The sequence below is a fragment of the Passer montanus genome, unplaced genomic scaffold (assembly GCF_014805655.1).
Source record: "Passer montanus isolate IOZ18808 unplaced genomic scaffold, ASM1480565v1 scaffold108, whole genome shotgun sequence".
Lineage (NCBI taxonomy): Eukaryota > Metazoa > Chordata > Aves > Passeriformes > Passeridae > Passer > Passer montanus.
The window spans coordinates 1073989-1097451 of record NW_024357392.1 but is presented as its reverse complement, the minus strand read 5'-3'; the positions used below and the strand labels follow the sequence as shown (position 1 = coordinate 1097451).

The window sequence follows — 23463 nt, the reverse complement described above, 5'->3', positions numbered from 1 at the left end:
TACGGAAATAAAATTAAAAGACCACATTCAGCACAGGAGTACATGTACTTAAAATTTTTAAAAATGTTAATGCAACAGAGAAATACCAAAGATCTATGAATACACCTGATTTGCAAACAATTCATGTGCTACAGACCATCGGGATTTCAAAGAAACTGCTGTTCCTTTCCTTGTGAGATCAGCAGGAAAGGAGGGAGCACCCTTACACTTTCACATATTTTTTAAAAGGTAAGAGTTCACAGCTGTGCTCTTTTACAAATACACCCCACTACATGGTCAGAATGATGTATTTAATTTAATTTCTGCTCTATGGTTCAGCTAGCAAACAGACCTCCTAGGGCTGGGATAACAAATATTTTACTTAAGATTAAGTTCTGCATCAGTAAAGTCAACAGATGTTCTGCTAATGGTTTATATGGGAACAGCATGAGACCTTAGGATGCCACCAGAGGAGACTTCATAAAGAATCTGAGTGGTGACTTTCAAAAACTCCATGTTACTAATATAATAAATTACACAGCAGATACAGTGAGGTGAGCATAAACTAGGGAAATTTAAAAAAGAAAAAAAAAGCTCTCAGAGAAGGTCATTTTTCTTTCCTTCAGTTTAATGTTAATTTATATTCATACTTCATTATTGTGGTTCCCTCTTTACAGTGCAAGTAACAAAAACCCCCCTAGCATCTTTTGGCGCAAGGTTAGGGATTGCTAAAAATATCATTAATTAGTTAGAATTTGGAAGCAGCAGAAGTTGCATGTTGACTGCCAGGAAAGGAAAAGCAGCTCTCAGAACAGCACAAGACACATAATTTATAAAATGCAGTACCCTGCTACATGGTGCAATCCAATAACCAATGGCTAGAAAGGGAAGGCCCAGTGCCACAACCAGCACCACCAGACACTTGATAGCTATGGTCTGCTCCCGTAATCCTGAGAGATTTTCATACCAGATTGTCAGTAGCTGTTGCTGACAGTTTGGATGGGCCACAAACTGCAAAGAAAATGAAAAAGAAAAAAGGCATGCTGTCATTAATAAGAGTTACATAACATGCACAACTGCAATCACCTGAAGTCTAAATTAACACCAGATATTTAAGAACCATGGCCTTTTTTCTCATTCCCTTTAAAAAAAAGTTAATAAGAAACTGCCACATCACAAGAACATGGGGGCACCAGCTAAGCACAAGGGTGAAGCAGCCTGGTTTTCACAGCAGTTTGAAGAAATCTGGTAATACACTTACTAGTAACTAGTGAATCAGAATAAAGAAGGCTAGGTGTTTCACAAAAAAGAGTTTGAAAATAAACCTGATAACTGATAATTTGTGTTGGGTTAAGAGTGAGATTTGACATCAGTTGGTTATACTCTGGAAAAAATAATGAAAATACTGTAAACGTTGGATACCCATTTTATTATCCCTTGTACTCTGCAGAGATCATTATGTACTACATACACTGTTGTTTGCCAGGTCTTGCTTGCAAAACTCTATTAATATTCCAAATCTCATTAAAAAGTGCATAGAGTAGTACAACAGGACAGACTTTTTAAAGAAAATCAAATTAAATCATTGGCAATGAAAACAGGGAACCTTAAACCTTTCAAGAAGAGCAGTCTGAAGGTGCTGCACAAACTTTAAAAAGGGAGGCAATCTTCATACTTTAATCTGCTTTGCTGTAAAATTAAAGTCCCTAAGCATTTTGGTGTGTGCTGCATTACTTCACATATTAATGCAGTTTGTACATAAAGTGGAGTGGCCAAGAGAAATAAATAAAGAGATTGTAAAAAAGTTCTTTAAGAAATTAATGTCAACTCAAACTGCTTCTGTTCCTTTTATTAGGCTGTCACCTTTGAAGCTTATGCACCATAAAAACTGCCAGCCTGGCCCATTTGAGAAGAAGAGATTGGGTTTTTGTGTGTTTGTGTGTTCTGACATATGCCCCCAGCCTCTTCTTCTGCTAAGATAAATTTCATTGTCAACTCAGGACATCAAAGGGACAAATCCCACAGCAGATTAACTGCGGACAAAGGCAGGAAAGTAAATAATTATTTCAAATTACAAAGACATTTTTAAAATCAGGCTTAAAACTGTAGGGAAGAGGAGGGAAGAAACACCCACATCATTCCTTCTGTTACCACGGGGAATGGGAAGAAACAGTAAAGGAGCTTTAAGGAAGTTTACCCAGGGCTGCAAATCAGCCCATGGGCCCTGTGGCACCTCATCCAGAGCTCTGTGCTGGTTTATTCTCCTGATCTATCAACATTTTGATCTGACACTAAGAGGAGATCTGCTATAATTTCCAAAAAAAATTTAAAAAAAGGAAGACTTAGTGAATAAAATCCCAAGAGTTATGGGCAAGATCTTCTCTGGCAGTGAGTCTAAAGGCTCTTGAGAGGATCATAGTGACTTATTTAACTGCTGGCAACTGCACAATGTGTACTACTTCCAAGCCCTCAGAGCAAGTTGTGTCACTTTTCATCCATAAAAGCTCTGAAATTCATCCCTCCTCTCTCAGTCTTTACTGAAATACTTCAACTTATGATTATGTTTATTTTCAGCAACTTTAAACTTTGCCCACCCCTGCTGCATGTGTGTCTGTATTACCTGTATTTGCCTGCAGCTTCATCTCCTCCAAGGACAGTAAGCTCACATCACATTTTACCCCCTGCTCACAGCATCCTATAACCTTGTTCTTCCTGCATTTCTCCTTTCACTCTATTTTCCATGCAGTTTCTCACTTTTCATTACATATGCTGAACTTATTATCACATGTATCTAATACTTTAATCTCCAGGAAGAACCTCAGTGAACAAAAATGATGCGTGAGAACTGATCACTAAAAGAAAAAATATCCCAATTTTAATGTAGATGTTTTTCCAAGCATAATTGACAGTAACACTTCTGATGTTTTCAGTTTCATGACCGTGAATCAAGTCATCAGTATGTAAATATTTTTCTGTATGACTCAGAGTGATTATGTTATTTATTTCTGTCACCATAATGGCTGGGTTTAGATGGAGCGAGAACAAATCCTGGCACACTCTGATACTAACACACAAAACACAAAGAGAATTTTGCATCTTCTTTCTTATCTATCAGCTGATATTAATTTCACTTGGAAATTCCATACTGATTTTTGTCTCGGCAAGAACTGCAGATTAGTTGGGCCAGTATTAGCTCTTCTCTGGAATTTTGTTGGCAATCTAAAGACAGATTTGAGACACAAAACTAAAAGCATCAATTCAGCATACAGAGCAAGACTAATTTGGTGGGGTTTTTTTTCTTCCCTCCCTTAATTCCCTTAGTCCTTCTCTATTGGGGCTGCAGTTCCAGTCTGAACCTTAGCTTCAAAATCACATCATGTTTAAAAGATGGGCTCCACATTGCTGCAGTACCTAGGGCATTAGGTGCAAGAGTTTCATTACTAATAAAATTAAAAACTCCCTTTCCCTAACACTGAGGTTCTGAGCACATTTGCTACTTGTTATATGTTTTTCCTGCCTCTCCACCCTCTGGACAGGGCATAGGCTCATTGCCTATTTCATGGACCTGCTGCTGCTCTGTTTGGCTGCACTGCTGGCAACAGGGAACTGACCTTGATGGACCTGACCTGGAAGCACAGCTAGAAATACAGAAAGCTAAGGAAATAGGCCACATCCTTGTCTGCTTCCTGTGGTGAGAGGGTTGAAGTAGTCCCATGTGGTGTTCCCACAACTGAACCTGTTCCAGTCAGGATATCACTAGAATCTGTCACAGCTCTGACAGGGCAAATCTCATCATGAAAGGACCACCATGGCAGAGACATTTCCATCCTTGCCATGCCCTGTGTAATGGCCACTTCCAGGGAACTGCACATGTATGAATATGGTAACAACTCTGCACCATCTATTTCCTCCCAACAAGATCATTCCTCTTGTAGCTTCCAACTGTATTTGTCATGAACTGCAGCCAGCACTCTGAGTTTCTCTCTTGCAAGAGAAGAGAACAAGTTTGCTATGAGGAATTATCTCTTTTTTTTGTTTTTTATTATTCAGATTTCTGCTATTCTTAACAGATCTGTGTGGCCCTTTGCTCAGCAGTGAATTTCATCAGTGACAACAAAATCATAAAAGAAAACCACAGCCTTCAGCGTGAAAGCTGAGACACAAGCATCAACAAAGTTTTGGTACACATTACACTGCAATAGCATAAAGAAGTACATATTTAGAAACTAAAGCATGCTTATGCACTTTGATTTTTTTCCCCCAGTTCCAGTCTTTTAAACTAATTTAATGCTTGTATATATTTACCTTGATTTTTGGCAATTAATATGCATTTATCTGCTGTAGACCAATCCTTTACTGGAAATTATTATTTGCTGCTTGGGACCTGTGTTTACAATTTTTATTATCAATCTTTTGGGGCCGTCATAAACAACAGCAATCCCCAGTTGCTCTGGCAGGGTCCTTACAATTTGTTTTATATGGCAGATTGGCTCAAGAGGTGGCCACAGAACACAGGGTTATTTATTCTGAGAGACACAAGGCTTCTTGTGGAGATGATGAAACTATAATGGCTGCAAGGAATGGAAGTGATGCTAATCATATAAATAGGTAGCTGTAAATAATACATAGGCACTGCTGTATTTCCTGGCTCCTCTCACAACAGGACACAGTATTAACTCTTTTCTGTGCTAGCCTAATGTGGGATCTTGAGGAGAAGAACCTAGCAATACAATCAGAACTATGGTTAAAGGATATGTATTTATGTCAAACGTGTGATGCACAGCTCCATTTTTCAAAGCATAACATTCATTCACAAAATACAAACTACTTTGAGAGAGACATCTACTGAAAATGCTTGCCAAACACCAATAAACACAGCTACAAAGGTGAAGAACTGAAATGAACTGATCAAGCAGCCACAGACATATTCCATGCACTTCCAGGGCTGAGTTTTAAAATATTTTTAAAGGAACAAGCATGGTAAATGACGTGGAATTTCTCACTACAACCCGCAGATGCAGAGGAGTTACTTATGGGTTGAAACCAACACTTTGACCAACACAGACTTCTCTCTGGAATAAGTATTACTGCATTGACTGACAGAAGGCACAGCCTGAGTGTCACTGAGTGAAAATCTGCCTCTACTGAAACACCTTTTGGATTAATCAGGAGAGGGATCTGACCAACTGTGCAAAGCCTGGTTAGCACACCTCATTTATGCCATTACAATCTCCTGCCACTTCTCAGCGGTGGGAAGTAGATTAAACTAAACTCTTTCATTACAGTCCCCTTCTGCCTTGTGAGAGTCTTGATTACTCACCCCATGTCTCACTTGTGCATCTGACCAGGGGGTCACAACACCTGTGGAAGGAGGAGGTGGCACTGCCCTCCTGCCAGAGTGCCTGAGAGCTGTGAAGAGTTACCTTTTTGACCTCGTACTTAATGGCCAGCTTGACGCGGCTCAGGGACGCCCGGTGCCTCTGCGCTTCCAGCGGCTCTGCGTTCACATCCCCGTTCAGAATGGCCTCCACCTCTTCCGAGTCCCGGCACAGATCCAGGACACCAACCACGAAGTCCTTGCACTGCATGGACAGCTTGCGATAGTCGTTCTGGAACAGGAGGGGGGACAGAAAAAGGCCTGTCACAGATGTGCTTAAGAGTCAAGGGTGAGGAGAAAAGGACCCGTACAAATTGATAAAAATGAAGTGTTTGATTTTTACCGTGTCAAGTTCAGAGTATATCACATATTACAGAACCATTCATTCTCTGACACAAGGTGAACACCTTGTTGAACAGAGCATAGGAACATACATGTTCCCATGTATCATTATATCAAAATAACCTGAATGAGCAACAAGGGGCAGCTGAAAATATAAGAATTTCGCAAACAAAGCAGGACCAGGACTATTAAAAAAGTAACTTGATTCTTGCAAAAAATTTGCTGACAACTAATGAAATAATTGCCTCTGAAGCTACAAATATCTTTTAGCTCTTTCTACACTGCTTAAGTGGCTGACTGCTCATTGCTCTGATGTACACCAGGTACACTTCCCCCTTTTTCCTTTTCCACCCTCTGCTTCCCACCTTCCCTTGGAAGGTCTCACACACAATTGGCACAGTGGGTTACAAAGCAGTTGCATAGAGTAACTACAGGACAAACTTGGACACCAACACTGTGGGCAAAATACCCCAAATTTCCTCTAGGAGTGCTCTGGAAAGAACAGGAGAATTCATCCTCCATACCTGTTCAGTCTTTCCAAGGACTATCGTATATGTCAACATTAAATATTTGCTTCTCTCTAATCTTCTTCCTCCTCTGACAAAACATTTGTGGCTGCCTTTCAGAATTTTTAGCTAATTCAGTAAAGCATGCACATCTGAGATCTTGCCTGTACTTTTGTCTATACTTGTAAATGTCTCCCACCACCTCTGTGACATTACCAATAAACTGTTATCTTGATCTCTGCTTCAGCACAAACCTCAGTCTTCATTTTTGTATCCATTAGACTCAGACTTCTAGAATTTCCATATCTGAGAGGTGGCCTCTGATTTCCTCACATGAGGGTACAGCTAGAGGAGGAAACTTGACTGAATCTTCCAATTTTACCTTCAGTACCCAACTAGAAACAGCACAACCACCTTTTTCAATTACTCCATAGCTTTTCTTCAGGTTCTTTTTTTCCTCCACCAGGCCAATAAAACACTACTTTGAGCCCTCTGCCTCTCCATTTTGTGTGTTTCACTGTTCATTTCCAGATATTGCCTTTTCAAAATCATTTTGAGGGTGCAGATTTTCCCTTAGAGGTGCCTGTCTTCCCAAAAATGTTTCCTTACTGCTTTTGCCCTCATAATTTTCTCACTTAATATTTTTTCTTTTTTTTTTTCTTTTTTTTTTTTCTGAAACCCTTACTTTTTCTTTCTGTCCTAAGTAATTTTATCTCCTTGTACTGGTAGTTTTGCTAAATTTTCAACTCAGCATCTATATAATGGGACAGAGAAGCTACTGTGCTCTCAGTAGTTTCAAATTATTTTGGGAAATGACGGGAAAAGAGGCTGCATAGGGTAAGTGCAAGAATCAGCCATCAACCCCACAGGTCAGATTCAGATATGAATCAAAATGAAACATTACAGGAGACAAACAAATACTCCTAGAAATTGTGTTATTACACAAGACTAACATCCCTGATATGGACTTGGAAACAACCAGTCCTAATCATAGACCTTAAACAGGATCCTGTTATTTCCTTTGGTCACAGAGGACAAATTAATTCAGTGTCAGTGAAGCAACAGGATGTAAGGTTATTTTAGATTTGTTTTTGGTAACCAAGGAGAAAAGGACAGAAGAGCCAAATGTAAAAATAATACTGGGATGTGTGATTAAATTCAGTGAAGGGATAAGTAAGCTTATGTATGACCAAGATTTAGGAATCTGAAAAAGGCAAAGTCTCATAAAAAAGCTAGCTAATCAAGGGAGTGAAATATACTTTCCAGCATGGAGGTCTGAATGCAGACAGAGCTTTTACATGAAATGTGATTAGATTGTGACAATACAAAGGAAAAACCCTGCAAAAGAAGACTCCAGGATGATGGCTAGAAAATAGCAGCAGTCAAAAAAATAGGAAAACAACAAAGAGGAACAGTCTTTCATGACAGCCTAGTCAAGAAAGAGCTCCATCACAGAGGCCAAAACTCTTAAGTATATAACTGCTAGAATTCAGGTTATGGACAACATTAAGCAGAGCACCACGAGGTGACACAATGTAAAAAGAAGATGGGGATTTTATTCACTGAAGAAAAAGGAGTGACTGAAGACAATCTAATAAAGCTGAAAACAATACCATGCTTTCAGTTTATTCAAGTCCTATGTTGTTGATATATTTAGTAATTATTTTGTGAAAAAAATATGTGAGAACTTGAACACTCTTCCTTAAGCATCAAGCAAGAGTTGCTTACACATTTCACTACAGCTAAAGGAAGTACTAAAGGAGGTGGCTGAGCAAAAGCCATGAAAATCATCAGACACAGCTTAACATTAATTCAACAGGAGTAAGACTGATAATCAACTTTTCTCTAGCAGTTCAAAGTAGCTGTAAATCCATTGTTCTAAGAACATGGGAGGATAAATTTTCTGCAGTGACTTCATAAATAATACAGCATAACTAAAAGAGAAACTACATTCTTTCTCACCTGAGGTTCCAGGCACTTTTAACTTCACCAAGACAAAAAAGAAGTATTTGTTTTACTATTATTTGTATCTAACCTACAGTCTAAAGTGTTATCTTATTAAGGTTTAACAAAGTTTAGTTGAGATGGTTTTGTATTATTCAAGTGCTTTACAACATAACACAACCCAAATTTTGCCCTTGTATGAATGAACATGGGCTATCCAGTTGCAGGGAGAGGCTTCAATTACAAAGTGTTTTCTCATTATTTTGCAAATTGTGAAGAAATAGAAGAAGAAATAGTGGATTTCTAATAGTTAGGAAATAACAAGAGCTATTTCCATGCTTTGCATGTTTGCCTAACACAAGAGTTACCCAGATTTGTTCTAACAGCAGTAGAATAACAGTAGAAACATGAATGCCAGGTTTCTTCATTGGTAGATGCACCACTTGCTTATAAAAATTATGTTTATTGCCAGATAAGATTAACGATATAATGGAAGAGGTTTAATTCTGTCAAATTTAAGGATTAAATACAGCCTACATTATTCACAAATGCTGTTATGAGAACTGCAAAGTACGTGCATTCTTAATATCCCACTCTGGCTTTGAATCTTGTAGCAGGAAAATTTGTCAGATTTCCCTCTCCAGGTCTTTATTTACCTATGTATTAGCAAATCAAATTTATCCCAGTCTATCTGATTGCTTTACAGAATTAAACAGACAAACAGCACCTGATTCTTAAACAACCTTCTACCTCTAGGGTGTTGTGTGAACATCAGAAATTTTAATCTATGGTCCCTGTCATCCAAATCACCTCTACTCACTCCTGAGAACATACAAATGAAGCCACCAGATCAACACTGACTAACAGTTGCACAAACATCTTTGTAACATCAAAAAATACCAGCCTACACCCTGCATTTCCCAGGTTCCGCAGGTGACTCCAGCACATTCAGGGCAACTGCCGACGTCTGGAATTGCAAAGCTGTGTCTCACAAGCAGTTTCAGAGTACTCTGACACACATCAAAAGCTGGATCTCAGCCTGCCCAAATTTGTGTGTTCTGTTCTGACTCATAACATCAAGCACTGCCCTGTGAATTCATCTGGAGTCTTGACAAAGGTGGTATCAGTCTGTGTGCAAAGAACAAAGCGCATGAACAGAAAACCTTCAGCTGACTCCACTCAAGATTTGTAACCACTGCAAAGCAAATTTATACTGAGCAATCACATGCAGCCAAAATGTAGGGATCTGTGTTCTGTTAGAGGAGTGTGGCAAGCACCAAAATTCACGAGCAATGCACAACTAATTCACAGTCATCATACTTAATCATAAATTTATGTTATTATCTGGTAGACAGCCACTTGGAAATCACACAGATGGTGAGTCTGCACATGTAACTGTATATGCAAAGAAAGCACGTAATTGCACTAATGGTTATGGATCTGGGCCCTGTCCTTTCAAAAGCTGAGCCTAAACCTAGATCAAGCTTTAACACTCTTTGTTAGTTCAGCTGAGACAACACTATGTAAATTTACTTGGAACACTGACAGATTCTGCTTTTAGATGCACGTCCACATCTTCCGTTGGTTCAGTAGGAGCTTTTAGCAAAACTGAGAACAGGGATTTATCCTACAGAAAAAGCAGGACTACAACCTTTTTGATCCTTGCCAGAGCAATTGCAGCTGGGAGAACTCAGCTTGCTTAGACAGGACAGTATTTAGTTGAAAGCTGGTATAAAGAGATAACCACAGTGGTTTTTTGCTACTTTGTCCTCTCTCTTCCTATGGTGACTCCAATGGAAAGTTCCATCAGCTGTTCTGACTGCCAGAAATCCTCCCTTCCCTGGGCAGTAACAGCTTTAAAGTTCTCAGGGAGGTGGGTGAACATCAATTCACTTTAGTAACCCAACCCTGTCATTCCCCAAGCCAAGTTGCAGTGGCCATGGTCTGCTAAAAATAGGAGAACAGGAAAACATAAAAATCGGGAATATTTGTATTGTGATGTATTTTGTGGTGCTACTGGAAAGGAGAAGGTAATTCTCCAACTATGGTAATGGTCACTTTTTTACATTAAGACAAGATACACTTCCAGGTTTTACAATTTGGTAGCATTGGTCACCAAGATCAAACTGAAATTCCTGATGTCATCTGAAAACCTGCAGGCAATCCCTGGAATTAGGAGACTAGGAACACCAAGTAAAGTCAGAGTCAAATACTGTACTCTCTGCCCTGGCCATGATAGAATTGAATAGAAGACTACATGGGAAGAAGACAAGTGGATACAAAGATCAAAAATGAGTAAAAGTGTCAAGAAGAAATAAATATAACAGACGAAGAGCAAAAGGACAAACAGCAGGTTGAAACAAGGATTTCACAATTGGAAGTAAGGAAGCTTGGAGATGAAAGGAGTAGAAAGAAATGGTCTTTAGGGCTCCAGTTTCCTCATCTATTTTTATTAATTTTCAGTACTTTTTTTTTTTTGGCTAGGTGTCTTGCAACTTCCAAGAAAAATAAGGGCTCCATGGTTTCTTTGAATCCTTTTTCCTTACTTCTAAAAGGGAAATAAAACAAAACCCTAAAAATCAGTGTGATTAATCAGGTTTTCCTGAGGAACTAACTGTCATGAATGAATGGCCGAAGTCACCTTCCCACATTTCTAATTCACTTGTGCAAACCCTTTGGTTTGTGGTTTGTGCATTAGAATTTCTTAGTGTAAATGACAAGCAAGAAAGGCAGACTGGACTTTGCATACGCAATGGATGTTAGGTTCAATTTAACAAGCATTTACCAGGAAACTTGGCCTTCAGGTGTTTTGAAACAGGTTCAACCTATGCTCTTTCTCTGTGGGAAAACCACCCAGAATAGCATTTTCTGTAAGAATGCTCTGCATTCTGGAAGCAGAGCACACACAGGAAACATCGTGGGCCTTAATATTCCATAGATACTGAGAATAAATCATTATTTAAACAGATTTGACCATTTTTTGGTTGTGAGAGAGATGAAGTATTTTGCCCATTTTTCTCCACCCTGAAACAACTCTGCTCCGTGCTGCACTACAGATTGAATTTCAGTGGAATACTCGAGAATTTCCAGTCATGATCCCAGAGGACAGTGCAGCAGGAGTCTGCAGGAATGCAAATGTTGGATTAGAAGCCTTCTCTGGGATGTGACAAAGCACACAAGTTATCAGCCAAACACCTTCAGATGACAGATCTGTAGGGAAGAAAGCACTGACAAGGGAGTTACAGATGGGAGGAACTCCAGGGAAACTCAGCTTGATAGAAACAGAAGAAAAAAAAGAAATGTGACGTCAATGAGAAGAGTAATTACTTCACTGGAATGTTCTGACGTTGATGAGAAGCTGGAATTTCCATGCCAGCAGGGAGTCAGGAACAATTTTTACTGTAGATGCCAAAACCAAATCATCTGATACACCTGGCAAGGTTAGTAGGCATTGAAATGCTATCCAAAAATACTGAAATCTGTGAAAACGGTGAATTAGTGAATTTCTTGGGGTTTAGGCATCCCAAAATAGCAGGGAATTACCATTTTAAAAACTGAAATAATTTTTTAAAGCTCTGGTTTGAAATGAAAAGCTCAATCAAAAAACTTCACCTTTTCTCCTCCAAAATTTCAAGCCACTTTTTTTTTTTTCTGATGAAATTTGTATGCATGGTATTAGTACCTGTGAGATGGGAGTCTCCCATGAATTTCTATTTCCACTGTAATTTTTCTATGCAATTCTCATCATCTACATCCTTGCCTCACAGCGCAGCTTGCCCTCATTCAGCTTTTGGAGGCAGGCTAGCTTTTCCTCTGAGGAAAAAGGAAAATCTGGCATTTTCCCCCAAATAAATACATCAAGGAAGTATTCAATTAATTGGCCAGGTTACACAATACACAGCATTATATGAGCAAGTTCCTTCAACAAAGAAAGGGAAGGAAGGGTTAAAGCTGATTTTTACATTTCATCAGTGTGTGCTATAATACATTAATCCTTCTCACCACTGGACATTTATTTTTAAATTCCATTTTAACTCACTCAGCTGAATATGGACATATTCTTCCTCTTCTGTTAAATTTCACTTGGTTAATTTCTGCTTGTCTTTCTCCAAGTTGTCACATATTCCTTCTGAGTATTCCACGGGGTAAGCAGTGTTTGATGGTGTTTGGAGAGGTTAATGCAGCTTTTGTCCCTCTCAGATCATTTTTGAAGATATTAAGCAAGCAAGTGGTACCCAATACTGGCCTTGCAGAACCCCAACAAAGTTGCTGCTACACCCAGAGACAATGCTGTGAATATCTCTACCCACTGAGAGCAATCTGTCATTCCCCACGCCAAGCTTTTCTCATTACAAGCAGTCTACTGGGGTTTGATTTTGGTGAGGTTTGGCTGCAGGGGGAGAATGGGAACAAGAGAAAAGGTGGCTGTTATGGTCCTTTTCAAGCTTTTTCTGTTTCCAAGTGAACAGAAAAAGCATTAAAAAAAGCACTGGGCAACAGTCAACTAAGCCATTAATTGTCAGAGGGAGAAGCTGAAATATATAAAGAAGTCAGGGCACTGACACACAAAACCAGATACAGCTGAAAACCAGGTAAGAGGACCAACAGCTGAAAGCAGTCAAACAGCTGGTTTTGAACACGTGACATTCCTAAAAGGTGCATCCAAAAAAAATCCACTTTGGGTATTTTTAACAATTTGGAGACATCAGTCAAAATTGGTACAAATTAAAAAGAGGGCATAAGGTCAGTGCTGCAGTGTCTCCAAGAAAAGCAAAATGTTTCTGCTTTTGCACTTATATTATTCAGAACTTGTAACTAAGAACAATCCTTGTCTGCTGCAACAACAAGAATTGTTTTCCATCTGCTGCAAGGTTACCAGAACGCACACTTTTTCCAGTTTCCAATTTCACCAATTTTCTCCACACACAGCAGGTGCAAATGCAATTTCATCCATTAAAAATTCCTTCTAAAGGCTTACGTATCAAGAATAAAAGAGACAATAAAATGAGAGTATTTGTAATTGAAAAAGTAAAAGCACAGGGAATCATTTCAGCATCTAAGGACAACATAAAGTAGCAGCAATTTTAAAACAATAGCGAAGACAGAAACACAAAAACATTACTTTGAATTCTTTTTCAATGTTGGCCAACTTGGCAAGTTCATTGCTGAGTTCAAGAGCAGTGAGCACTGGATCTTCACTGGAGAGGGACAGATAAGCCGGACTGGCCAGTCCTTTGTACGCATTTATTCTTGACCTAGAGTGACTGAAAGAATCATGTTTTTGCTTCTCTGTACAGTCATTACATTTGCAGAAATAATCATGAGGTCTTTCTATCCTCGCTCCTTTCATCAACAGCATGTGCACTACTTCGTATTTTTGGCAGTGGGCGGCTAAAATGATGGGAGTGATGTCTGGAGAAAAGCGGGTACCGTCTTCGTCATAGGAATAAAAATCATCATCCTGGAGCTCCTGCTCACAAGGGCTCAGAGTCAGTCGCTTATTTACTGAAAACCCAGGATGATTCAAAATTGCTTCCACTATCCTAATGTAACCCTTGCTGATTGCGAGCAGCAGGGCATCTCCAATCCGTGCCAAGTTCTCTTTTTTTAACAGAAGTTCTGTCACTTCCAAATGTTCATTCCCCACAGCAAGCTGCAAGGCGTTTTGGCCCATGTAGTCAACGCAATTGACATTCAGTGTCTTTGACTCCTCCAGCATCTTGCGCACCACGGGGATGTTCCCGTACTCGGCAGCGTCCAGGAATCGCTCCTCCTCGGCCGTCAGGCTCGTGCCCCTGTTGTTGAACATGAAGGCCGGGCCCCGGATGGCCTGTCGCCTTCCCTTCTCCCTCATCATGGTCATACGCCTCAGGGATGGGCTCTCTTCGATGTACCTAAGGACAAAACACGGAAGAGGTAACACATTTTCACTCGGGTGGTAATTTGTAACTTCCAATCCTGTGGCTGCAACAACTCATTTTGTCCCTTGTCCATTCCCCATTTCCTGACAAGCAGTATCCTGTACTGGGATTGCTCTTGCTTGTCTGCAATCTAAAGGCACTCACAGGCTCAGTGCCTCAGGCCGCTGCTGTTCTCTTAGCATGGTCAAGATTTATTAACATATTTTATTTCCTTTTAAGACATCGCTCCTCTTCAGAAATCCCTCCTATATATAAAATGAAAACTCATCTACTATACTGCTGTCAGTAGTAATTAATATTATCTATCACAGGCATTCAAGCTGATGGTATAAGTAAGGCAATACTTAATGCTTACCATGTTGTAGATCACATAAAAGTGAGGTGAAAACACATTTTCTTCAGGATGTCTTGCCAAGCAACACATGATGAAGCCTGATAACAGCTTCTTGTGTTACTACTAGAAATGTTAAACCAGGAAGCTTCTGCTCACAAGTCACTTTGGTCAAATTACAGATTTTTGGAAAACAATACTACATACACGCTCAGCAGACTTTCTGCAACTAAACTGCTCACAGGTTCCAGACACCAGGAGTCATCCAGCACAGACTGGGTTCAACTCTCACTCCAGTTGACTCCTGTAATGCTGTGGATTGTGTTTGGTCTGTTTCTACATCACCCATTTCAGGAGCTGAGAGGGTCTGTGTCTATATTCTTGTACCACAATAAAAAAATGGGAAAGTCAAAGAGTTAATGAATGGAAACTGGGATAAACTGCTGCACTAGAAAGAGGAAATATGGGTGTAGGAAAGTGAGATGTTTTAAAGAACCAGTGAACCCATGAACTCTTCACAGAAACCAGTTGCAAAAGAAGAAAGAGGGAAAAAAGAGAAGGGTAACAGGTGAAAAGAATGGGTGAGCAAGCTAATTTGGCAAACACAGAAACTGGAATTATAAACCAGTGAGTGTACTGAGAGAATAGGCAGATTGGATGCTGAGCTGGATCTAGCAAGGCAAGACAACAAGAGAGGGGTAGCGAGGTTCAGAGCAGTGAGACTGGACAGAAATGGCAAAGAGAAGGGACCTAGGATGAGAGGCTGAGGAGCAGACACTGCCTAGCTGGAGAAAAAAGTGGCAGGAGACAACTGCCTGGCAAGATCTGAAACAACAGAATGGATGGGATCAGGCTGCAATGGTCACAGCTGGGAGAAGAACAGAAGCATTTGTGCCTGCTGGAGCAGAGGCCAAAGGCCTGAAAATGTACTCAGGATAGCCTAACCTTCCCTTCCTCACCATCTGCATATAAACATGAAACCAGTCAGCAATCTCTCTTGCCTTTTCTAGTCCAGCTCAACAGTGAGCAAGGCAGCCTGCAGCTGCTGTCAGTTAATCCAGTAGCTCGAGGGACAGAGATCACTTTGGATGATTCGATGGGCATGGGGACACCAAGTGCTGCTGATAAACAATATGACTTAATGGAGGGTGTGCTTTGAATACATATAAACACTAGATAGATACATATACTTATATAAATATACACAATACATAGAGATAAAGAAGTCTTTCAAGTTCCAAATTTGTTTCTTAGGTCCTATGTGCCTCTGTTCCTCATCTGTAGAAAAAAGAACAGTTGGCTCCCATCTTACAGGAGCATTGTGAAAATTAATTTTTTTTTTTCACTTTACTGGAAAACTCAGACACAGGAGTAAGAGGCCAGACAGAAAAACTGAAAAGGAAATTAATCCTTCTACCCTCAGTGCATTAGAGGAGATGTGAGTCCATGTAATGAATGCCAAGGGCAAACCAAAATATTAAAAAGCCCTTTGTAAGCAAACCCTGTCAGTCTGCAAAAAAGATAGAACCAACGGAAAAATGCCACAAGCACCTTTGGGCATGCAAGGGCTCTGCATTAAAGTGGACACAGTAGCACCTGCGTGGGCAGCTTGGGAAGGTAAACACCCAAACTGCTGCAGGTTCAAATCCACAGAGAAAGAGCCTCCTAAGTGCTGGTGGGGGTTGATTTCTGTGGGTGTGGTCTGTCAACAACGAGCTCTGTTGCTCTGTTGACACCGCACAAAGTACACCCGCTGCCATCACTGGATACAGCACTGCCAGCCCTAGGAGTTTTCACTGGGCATAACTAATTCCATTCAGGTTGTAAGGACAGGCCTGCCCTTCCAGCTATCTACATCAACATGTACAATCTTAATCACTTGATCACAGCTACAAACATCCTAAAACCCAGTCCAAGCCCTGAGCATTTCAGTGATCACAAATGGGCAGCTCAGCTGCACACCAAGCAAAGAAACTGTGAAACTCATTAGCAAGGGCAGGTCTCTCCTGGGATGAAACATTTGATCTTTTTACCTTGTTAGCTGCGGCTGGCATTTCTGGACTACCTGAAATAGCCTGAGTGGCACCACAGTATAAGCAATGCTAACTACTATTTACTTTCTGGAAGAAGTGGCAAAACTGCTCTGGCAAACACAACATGATCCTTTCCCCCCCCCCCCCCACTTCTGTACCACTTGCTTTAAATCTATAAAAAAGGCTGCATAACAGAGAGGATTTGTAACTCTGTTAAACACAGAATTGATTTAATGTCTTAAACCTCAGGCATATTTCCCACTTAGGAGTACTCAGAAATAAAGGCTTGAGCTCAGAGCGCACACTGTGAACAGCCACGGTGCGCTGCTATCTTATTCCCCAGCAAAATCAGGAGTAAAACCAGAAACCTCGTCTTCTCATAGTTTCTTTTTAAACAAGATCTTATTGTCTTTTTTGCTGTTACACTTCCACTCATCCTCCACATCCAAAATCACACAGATACAGAAATGTAGTGTTTACTGAAATGTTGTAAAGAAAAAAATTATAGCTATTAAAAATGTAACACAGACAAAACAAATTGACTCATGCTGACCTCTTGCTTTAAGAAGACTCTAAACTGCCACTTTGAATCTCATTTATCTTTTATGAAATACACAATACATTTGTTCTTATATACTCAGTTTAATTTTTCAGCATATTTTGAAATACGACATTTATTTTCATTTTATCTACCTTCCTTTCAAACACCACTATCTGGGTGATCACTGAGGTGATTCATCTGACTTCTGCAGAGACACACACATCCTTTAAAAATTGTCCTTTCAAGAGTGGCTTCCTAGGAAGGAAGATATCCTTAACTGTAAACCTTGTGACAGAAATTATGTATCTGAAGTGACTGCAATACCTTCTCAAAATAAAGATGCATGATGCTTGGTATTTTAAAGACTAAAATATTGTCAAGACATTTCCAAAAAAATGAAAAGCAAAAAATCTTGTGCAGCACCACAGGGCCATGAGGCTGCTGTGTTCATCCACACTTCTCCCCTCTTTTCTTCCACTTTTCCCTCAAATATAAAGACCTTGAAGCCAGCATAGCTCTGGTCAGAGTAATGCATGCAACAATAGGGTACAAGGTCTCCTATTCAATTTTCTGCTTTCCTTTTCTTACATCCAATATTTTAGCTATCCCAAAGAATGAATAAAATAGTTAGAATTTTAGTTTTAAGTGTTTGACTTTTTCAGCATATTTTATAGGTATTATTTGCCATCTGAAATAATCAAACCAGCAAAATCTCAAGTTGCATCTCTCAACATCATTAGACTGGCTTAAAAATATTAAAATAGAACTAAGTGTGCAGTAATTACTTGTGTTCTCTTTACAAAGCCTTTAAAGTTCAAATAGTCAGCCTTGTCTCTGTAAGGTGTTGACAACCTACATTTAAAAGAGGGAGAGATGGAAATCATGATGCTCCTCTTCCCAACTGTTTCAAACAGTTGAAAGTACACATACACAAAACCATAAAAATGTCTGTAGAATGCATGGCAAAAAAAAAATCACGAAAGAAGCAAGTAAGAAAAATGCCCAATTATTCTGTATTAATTAGTCACTAGAGATAAAGAAGGATGGAACTGGAGATCAGTCATGTTAACTGAATGAAGCACACCTGTCCCACCACATCTGGACATGCTTCACTTGGCCCTGAGCCTGCAGCAGTTAAGCAGCTGTTTTGAGGAACTCAAAAACTTCACTGAAAAGAAGGAAGAATGTCAGGGACTGTACAGCAGCCTTCAGGATCACTCATTCCTCAGCTCTGCTTTGCAGCAGTACTCCCACACGAGTGAGGCCAAGGCTCCTAAAAGAGCACATCACCTTTCAAGGCCTTTACCTAATGATAAGCATCACAAACTCTCAGACACAGCAATGTTGTGTGCACTCTGAACAATTAATTGGTTCATTACAGACCTGGTAAATAAGACACAAAAACTTATCCTACATTATAACATGTTTATGCTTACCTCAAACATTTTCATCTCAAATGTATGACCTTCATATGGGAAATAAAAAATTATTTAAAAAAATGCTTTCCACAGAACAATCAATGCTCACTTGTCTCCTGTTTTCTGCACACATCACATTTACTATGACCTTACATTGCATTCTATCCTTGTCTGGTCAGAGCTATTCCTACAAGGAATGTACAAAGCAAGACATTTGAGCAGCACAGCAACTGCAAAGGACTGGAAAAAAAGCACAACAATCTCTCAACAGCTTCTGCCATGGGCTGTTTCAGTTACAGATTTCTACTCTGTCACTCCACCTATCCCTTTTCATGCTCAATCTAGAAATGCAGCAGAAAAGAAATGTGGGATGAAGAGTTGACCTGAGAATTCCTTTTTCCTTATCCCGCTCATTATCTACAGTGATCCAAAAGATTTATAGTTTTGTTTCTAAGTCTACTTTTTAACCCTGCACACAGCATAAGCAATTTTAAAGGAAAGGAGAGTAGCTGGAGAAACACAGATTTTATCCTGGGTCTTCCCAGATCCATAGAGCAATTTCTGCTGAAGAACAGGCTGTTACTCTCCCTGAACTATCACATGCAATAAAAGATGGCATCAACAATTTACAAGCAGTTTACCCCCCTGCTAAACTACAGTACATTAGTGATCCTGACTCCGTTCTAGCCCTGAAAAGGAAATGCAGCCCGGCGGTAACAGACAGATCTGATAAGCACATAATGCCAACAGCGTTTAAAAGAAACAACACCGGAGTCAGGCCAGCAGGAGATGCAGATCGTGCCTCTTGTTCTGCCAAAAGTCACCTCTGAGGTCCCAGTTTTAAAATTAAAGACCCATAATTGCCTTACAAAAGCGCTCAGATGTGCACATACACAAGAGCAGCGTTGTAGCTAATGACTCCTGAGATTTCCCAAACTAAGCGATCTCAAGTGTTTTATTTGTTACTGCAACAGAAAAAAAACAGCTCTTCCATGTGAGGAAGCAGCTCCTGGCTCTGAGCAGGACCACAAGCAGCGCTGGAGGGGCAATCCCCCATCCTCACTGCCTCTCCCCAAGGAAGGCTTTCCCAAGTCTCCAACTTCTGCTTCCCATGTGTCAGAATGGGCCACTGGTAAATTTGTTTCTTCACCACTAAAACTGGCGTCTTCTTTATGCATGCTTCCAAAAAAATTGGGAGTCCCTGCACCAAATCCAAAATGCATTAAATGAGAGCTTCCTTTTCCTTTCTGTGAGCTACTGCCTGGGCTTTCCAGAAGAGGGAGGCTAATTCAGCTGAACAGTAGAACATAAATCAGGCCAGCTGCAAGATCTGACTGAGGTCTATACTCTCCCACTGGTCTGAAACGGCATAATCCATCATCCAAAATGCCCTCATGTCATCTCGCAGAAGTTCTGGCTCCAAACTGGAAAGACTTAGTCCAAAAAAATGGAAAAAAATTACAGTGAAATATCAGGAGGAGGTGTACATGCACTTAGTGGATGGAACAAACTCCTGCCCCATAAAATTAAGCAGAGCTTTTTCTGACCATTACCCTTCAATAACTCCTCAAAGGAAAACACCAACCATCTGAATTCCTGTGGGAAAAAAAGGACTATATATTGATGGCAGGAGGGCATCTATACACACACAGAACAAGGCAAACATCTCACCAGGAAAGAGCCAAGTTAACAGGGCTGTACCAACAATGAATTGTAAAGCTCCTTTGAAACTTAGTCCTTTCTTTGTGTTCTGTCTCTCCAGCCAGAAAACTACGCTGTGATTTTCAGAGAGACTCAGAAGTCAGGTATCTGATGCCTACTACATTTAATTTACAGGTTTTGTCCACCTTTATCCCATTGGGGCACAGAGTACCCTGTGAAACCAGTATTACATTCAGTCTGCAATCTTAGTGGGAATCCGAGGTTAATTACTTTTTTCCCCAGCAATATTTGGCACAGGAGGGAGCCAGCTGTACACTGACAGGCACTTTGCACAGGCTACTGCTTTCAGAGATTTCAAAACCCATGTCTGCCTTCGTGGGCAAACTACTTCACATCTTCCTGCCTTTTCCCCTTACACCTTGTGCTGAGTATTTACACTACAAATCCTTCCAGCCAAGGATTCTCACCCTGCGCCTGCTAAAGCCTGAGATGTGTCAATCTGAGCACATCAGAAGCAAGGATACTCATCTTTATCTCATTAACATGCGCAATGATTTTGGGCTCTAGTATCAAACACAGAATGTTACTCCAGGAGAAAAATCCCACTGCTACACCAAGGATGACCACAGTCACATAACAGGGAAAATCTAGTTCTGTGTCTTTTGCCTCTATGCCCCAACACTTGAATACACTCCTACTACATTAACCCATGTCAGCCCTTTTGTCAGTCCATCGGGCTCACAGGTTCCCAGGATATCAATAATTATCTACCAAACACAATTCCATGAGACAGAGCTCACTCCAGGCTCAAACACCTACAGCTGTGTAAACTGAACTCCAGTTTGATCCCCCCCGTGGTGTAGTACCCATTTCTTCAACACAGGAATATGTCAGCCTCTCTAGAAGGACACTTGGGACCCAGAAGCTGAGGACTCTCATCTGAGCCAGCTTCAACTGTCTAAAAATAATGTGTCCAAGTCTCTTTTTATGGCAGATAAAGACAGGCACCTCCAAAAAAGAAGATAAATGGTTATGTTGCTTTTCCCACTGCTATTTCTGCTCCCATTTCATCATCTACATGGGAGTCTAGACAAGTAACTCAAGCACAACTAACTTTCTGACAGCTGAAGACATGTGAAAGACCAATTCACTCAAAGTGCAAATTGCTGGGCACAGGGTATTTGTGAAGAATTTCTGCACAGCGACGGTAAACCCCACTTTTATTTGTGGCTATCCCATTCTAAGCACTACCCTAATTATTTCTGTATTTTACAGTTGTCTCTGGGGTGATTTTAATTAAGGCTTCTACAAATGCTGAATGTCTTATCTTAAAACTCAGTGTTTGCTATCTGGTAATTAAAATATTTAAGAACTGAACATTGTAATGAAAACATAAAACAGTCAAGCAATCCTCTGAGGTTAAATCTACCTAAACGGCAGCATGTTTTGAAAATTAGTGAATAATTCACGGACAACCTACATTTTGCAAGTCACGGAAAAGAAAGTTAACTAGTAAAACTGAATGCATTTATCTTGCAGTTGCATGGGCAGCATCTCTTTATATATCTAAGCAGATAGCTGTTTATGATTGCACCTTTGGAAATAAGTGGGTATTTTGGAAGACCACATCCAAACAGGATAAGGTACATCTCCAGAACTAAGGCTTTTCCGCATCGGCGTCCTAGTTTTCTGTGGGGAATTCAGTTTTATCTCAGCATAGGTCTAAAAAATATGCGAGAATAAAGCGGATGCATTAGCAACGGGTTCTCTAAACCTCAGCCGAGCCAAATAACTGGTCAATTTCTCGGCAGCTACTCTTGTGTTCAGGGGGAGAACGAGAGCGGGGGGACAAGAAGGAAGGGATGGACTCTTCCCTGCCCCGGCACACACCTGCGCCCGCCTGACGCTGAAGCGGCAGAGCGGCGGGGCTGGGGAAGGGGCCGGGGCCGGACGGTGCCCGCGGGGCACCCGGAGCCCAGCGGCCGCTCTGGCTCCCGCCCGCGCTGCCGGGGCCGGCCGGGACGGGGCCGCACCCCCGGGCCCAAAACTCGCCGGGAGCCGCATCCCCGCTCCGGGGAAGTTGCCGGGCGGCCCCCTGCGAACACCCCCCTCCCCGGGCCCCACTTACATGGTGCTGGCAAAAGGGGGGGGCGGGTAGTATCCGTAGGGCTCCCGGAGGGTTTTGACAGCTCTTTGCGGCGGCGGAGGGGGCTCCGGCCCCCCATTGACGCCTCTCCAGCCGCGGCGCCGGCGCTGCTGCTCCTCTTCCTCTGCCCCTTCCTCCTCCTCCTCCTGCTGCGGGGGGAAGGTCACTCTCCCCTGCTCCTTGCTCTTCCTGCTCTTGCTCGACATGGTCAGGGTCCCCTTAGGCGGCGGCGGCCGCCGCTGCTCCCGCTCCCGGCCGGCCTCGTCCGGCAGCGTGCGCGGCGGGGAAGGAGGCAGGAGGAGGAGGAAGGAGACACAAGCCCTGCTCGGCGGGGGACAGAGCACCTGGAGAGGACAAGCCCCTCACCACAAACCCACGGCCACCCCGCCGCCCGTCGGCAAGGCGGCGCGATGCGCAGCCCGGCAGCGGGAGCCGGGAACTGCCGGCGAGGCGAGCAAGAGACAGGGCTCCCAGCAGCGGCGGCGGCTCTGCCCCCCTCCTCCTCCTCCTCTTCTGCCTGTCATCATCCCTCGCTAGGACGGCATCATCACGGAGGCAGCGGGGCCACGGAGAGCACACCCGCCTCCCGCAGCGAACGCTCCGGAGAGGAGGAGACGCTCCCGTCCCACCTCCGCCCCTCATGGCCCGGGAGCGGGGGGGGCGTGAGGGGGCGGCGCGCTGCCACAGCAGAGCTACAAATGCCCCTCAGCCGCCCGCTGCTACCGCTGGGTGAGGTAAATCCTGCTCCCGCTGAACCGGGAATGTGTAGGGGAGCCCTCAGGAGGTGCCCGCCGAGCCGGCGCTGAGTCCTGGGGGAGCCCGGACCCGTGAGGCGGGGGTCTGTCAGCGGCCAGGTAATTCTGGCCAAAGCGGCCCAAAAGCGGCCAACAGCCCGGCCAAACCCGCACGAAGCTCGGCAGGTACTTGTGGAAATGTCCAGCCCCACACTAGAAACAGCTGAAGTTGAAATTTGCAGGTGAAAAAGAGGAGCTTTTGATTGTCTTACCGAGCGAGCCGAGGTTCCCCAAAGTGTTCCAGATGTCTCTGCCTTAGGCTTGACTATTTTATTTCTGTGTGGTGCCAAGCTGAAAAACAGTGGGAGGATGCTGAGACGCCCATGGCATGTAATCAGAACGAATTATGCTCTATAGAGCCCAGTCACAAAGATTCCTGCTGTACAGAGACATATTACGTCTTCCATTATTATGAGTTTTTGGGTTTTTTTTCCATGCATTATTTCACAGGGAAAATTATTTTGTGAGG

General features: G+C 41.9%; 1 protein-coding gene across 5 annotated transcripts in view; it reads right to left on the bottom strand.

Moving 5' to 3' along the window:
• Positions 1-22787, bottom strand: part of TRPC3 (transient receptor potential cation channel subfamily C member 3) — a 32966-nt gene extending 10179 nt beyond the window's left edge. For 4 of the 5 annotated variants that reach the window (XR_005629116.1, XM_039722948.1, XM_039722969.1 and 1 more), the window contains exons 1-4: positions 22183-22787; positions 13271-14042; positions 5403-5588; positions 826-990 (exon numbers count right to left, since the gene is read on the bottom strand). Coding sequence is in view for 4 of the 5 variants with exons in the window: in XM_039722948.1 (XP_039578882.1) it covers positions 826-990; positions 5403-5588; positions 13271-14042; positions 22183-22406 (1347 nt within the window). In the remaining variant the exon portion in view is untranslated. The remainder of the gene's footprint in view (positions 1-825; positions 991-5402; positions 5589-13270; positions 14043-22182) is intronic. The other variant, XM_039722939.1, reaches the window with a different exon arrangement.
• Positions 22788-23463: the final 676 nt, after the last annotated feature.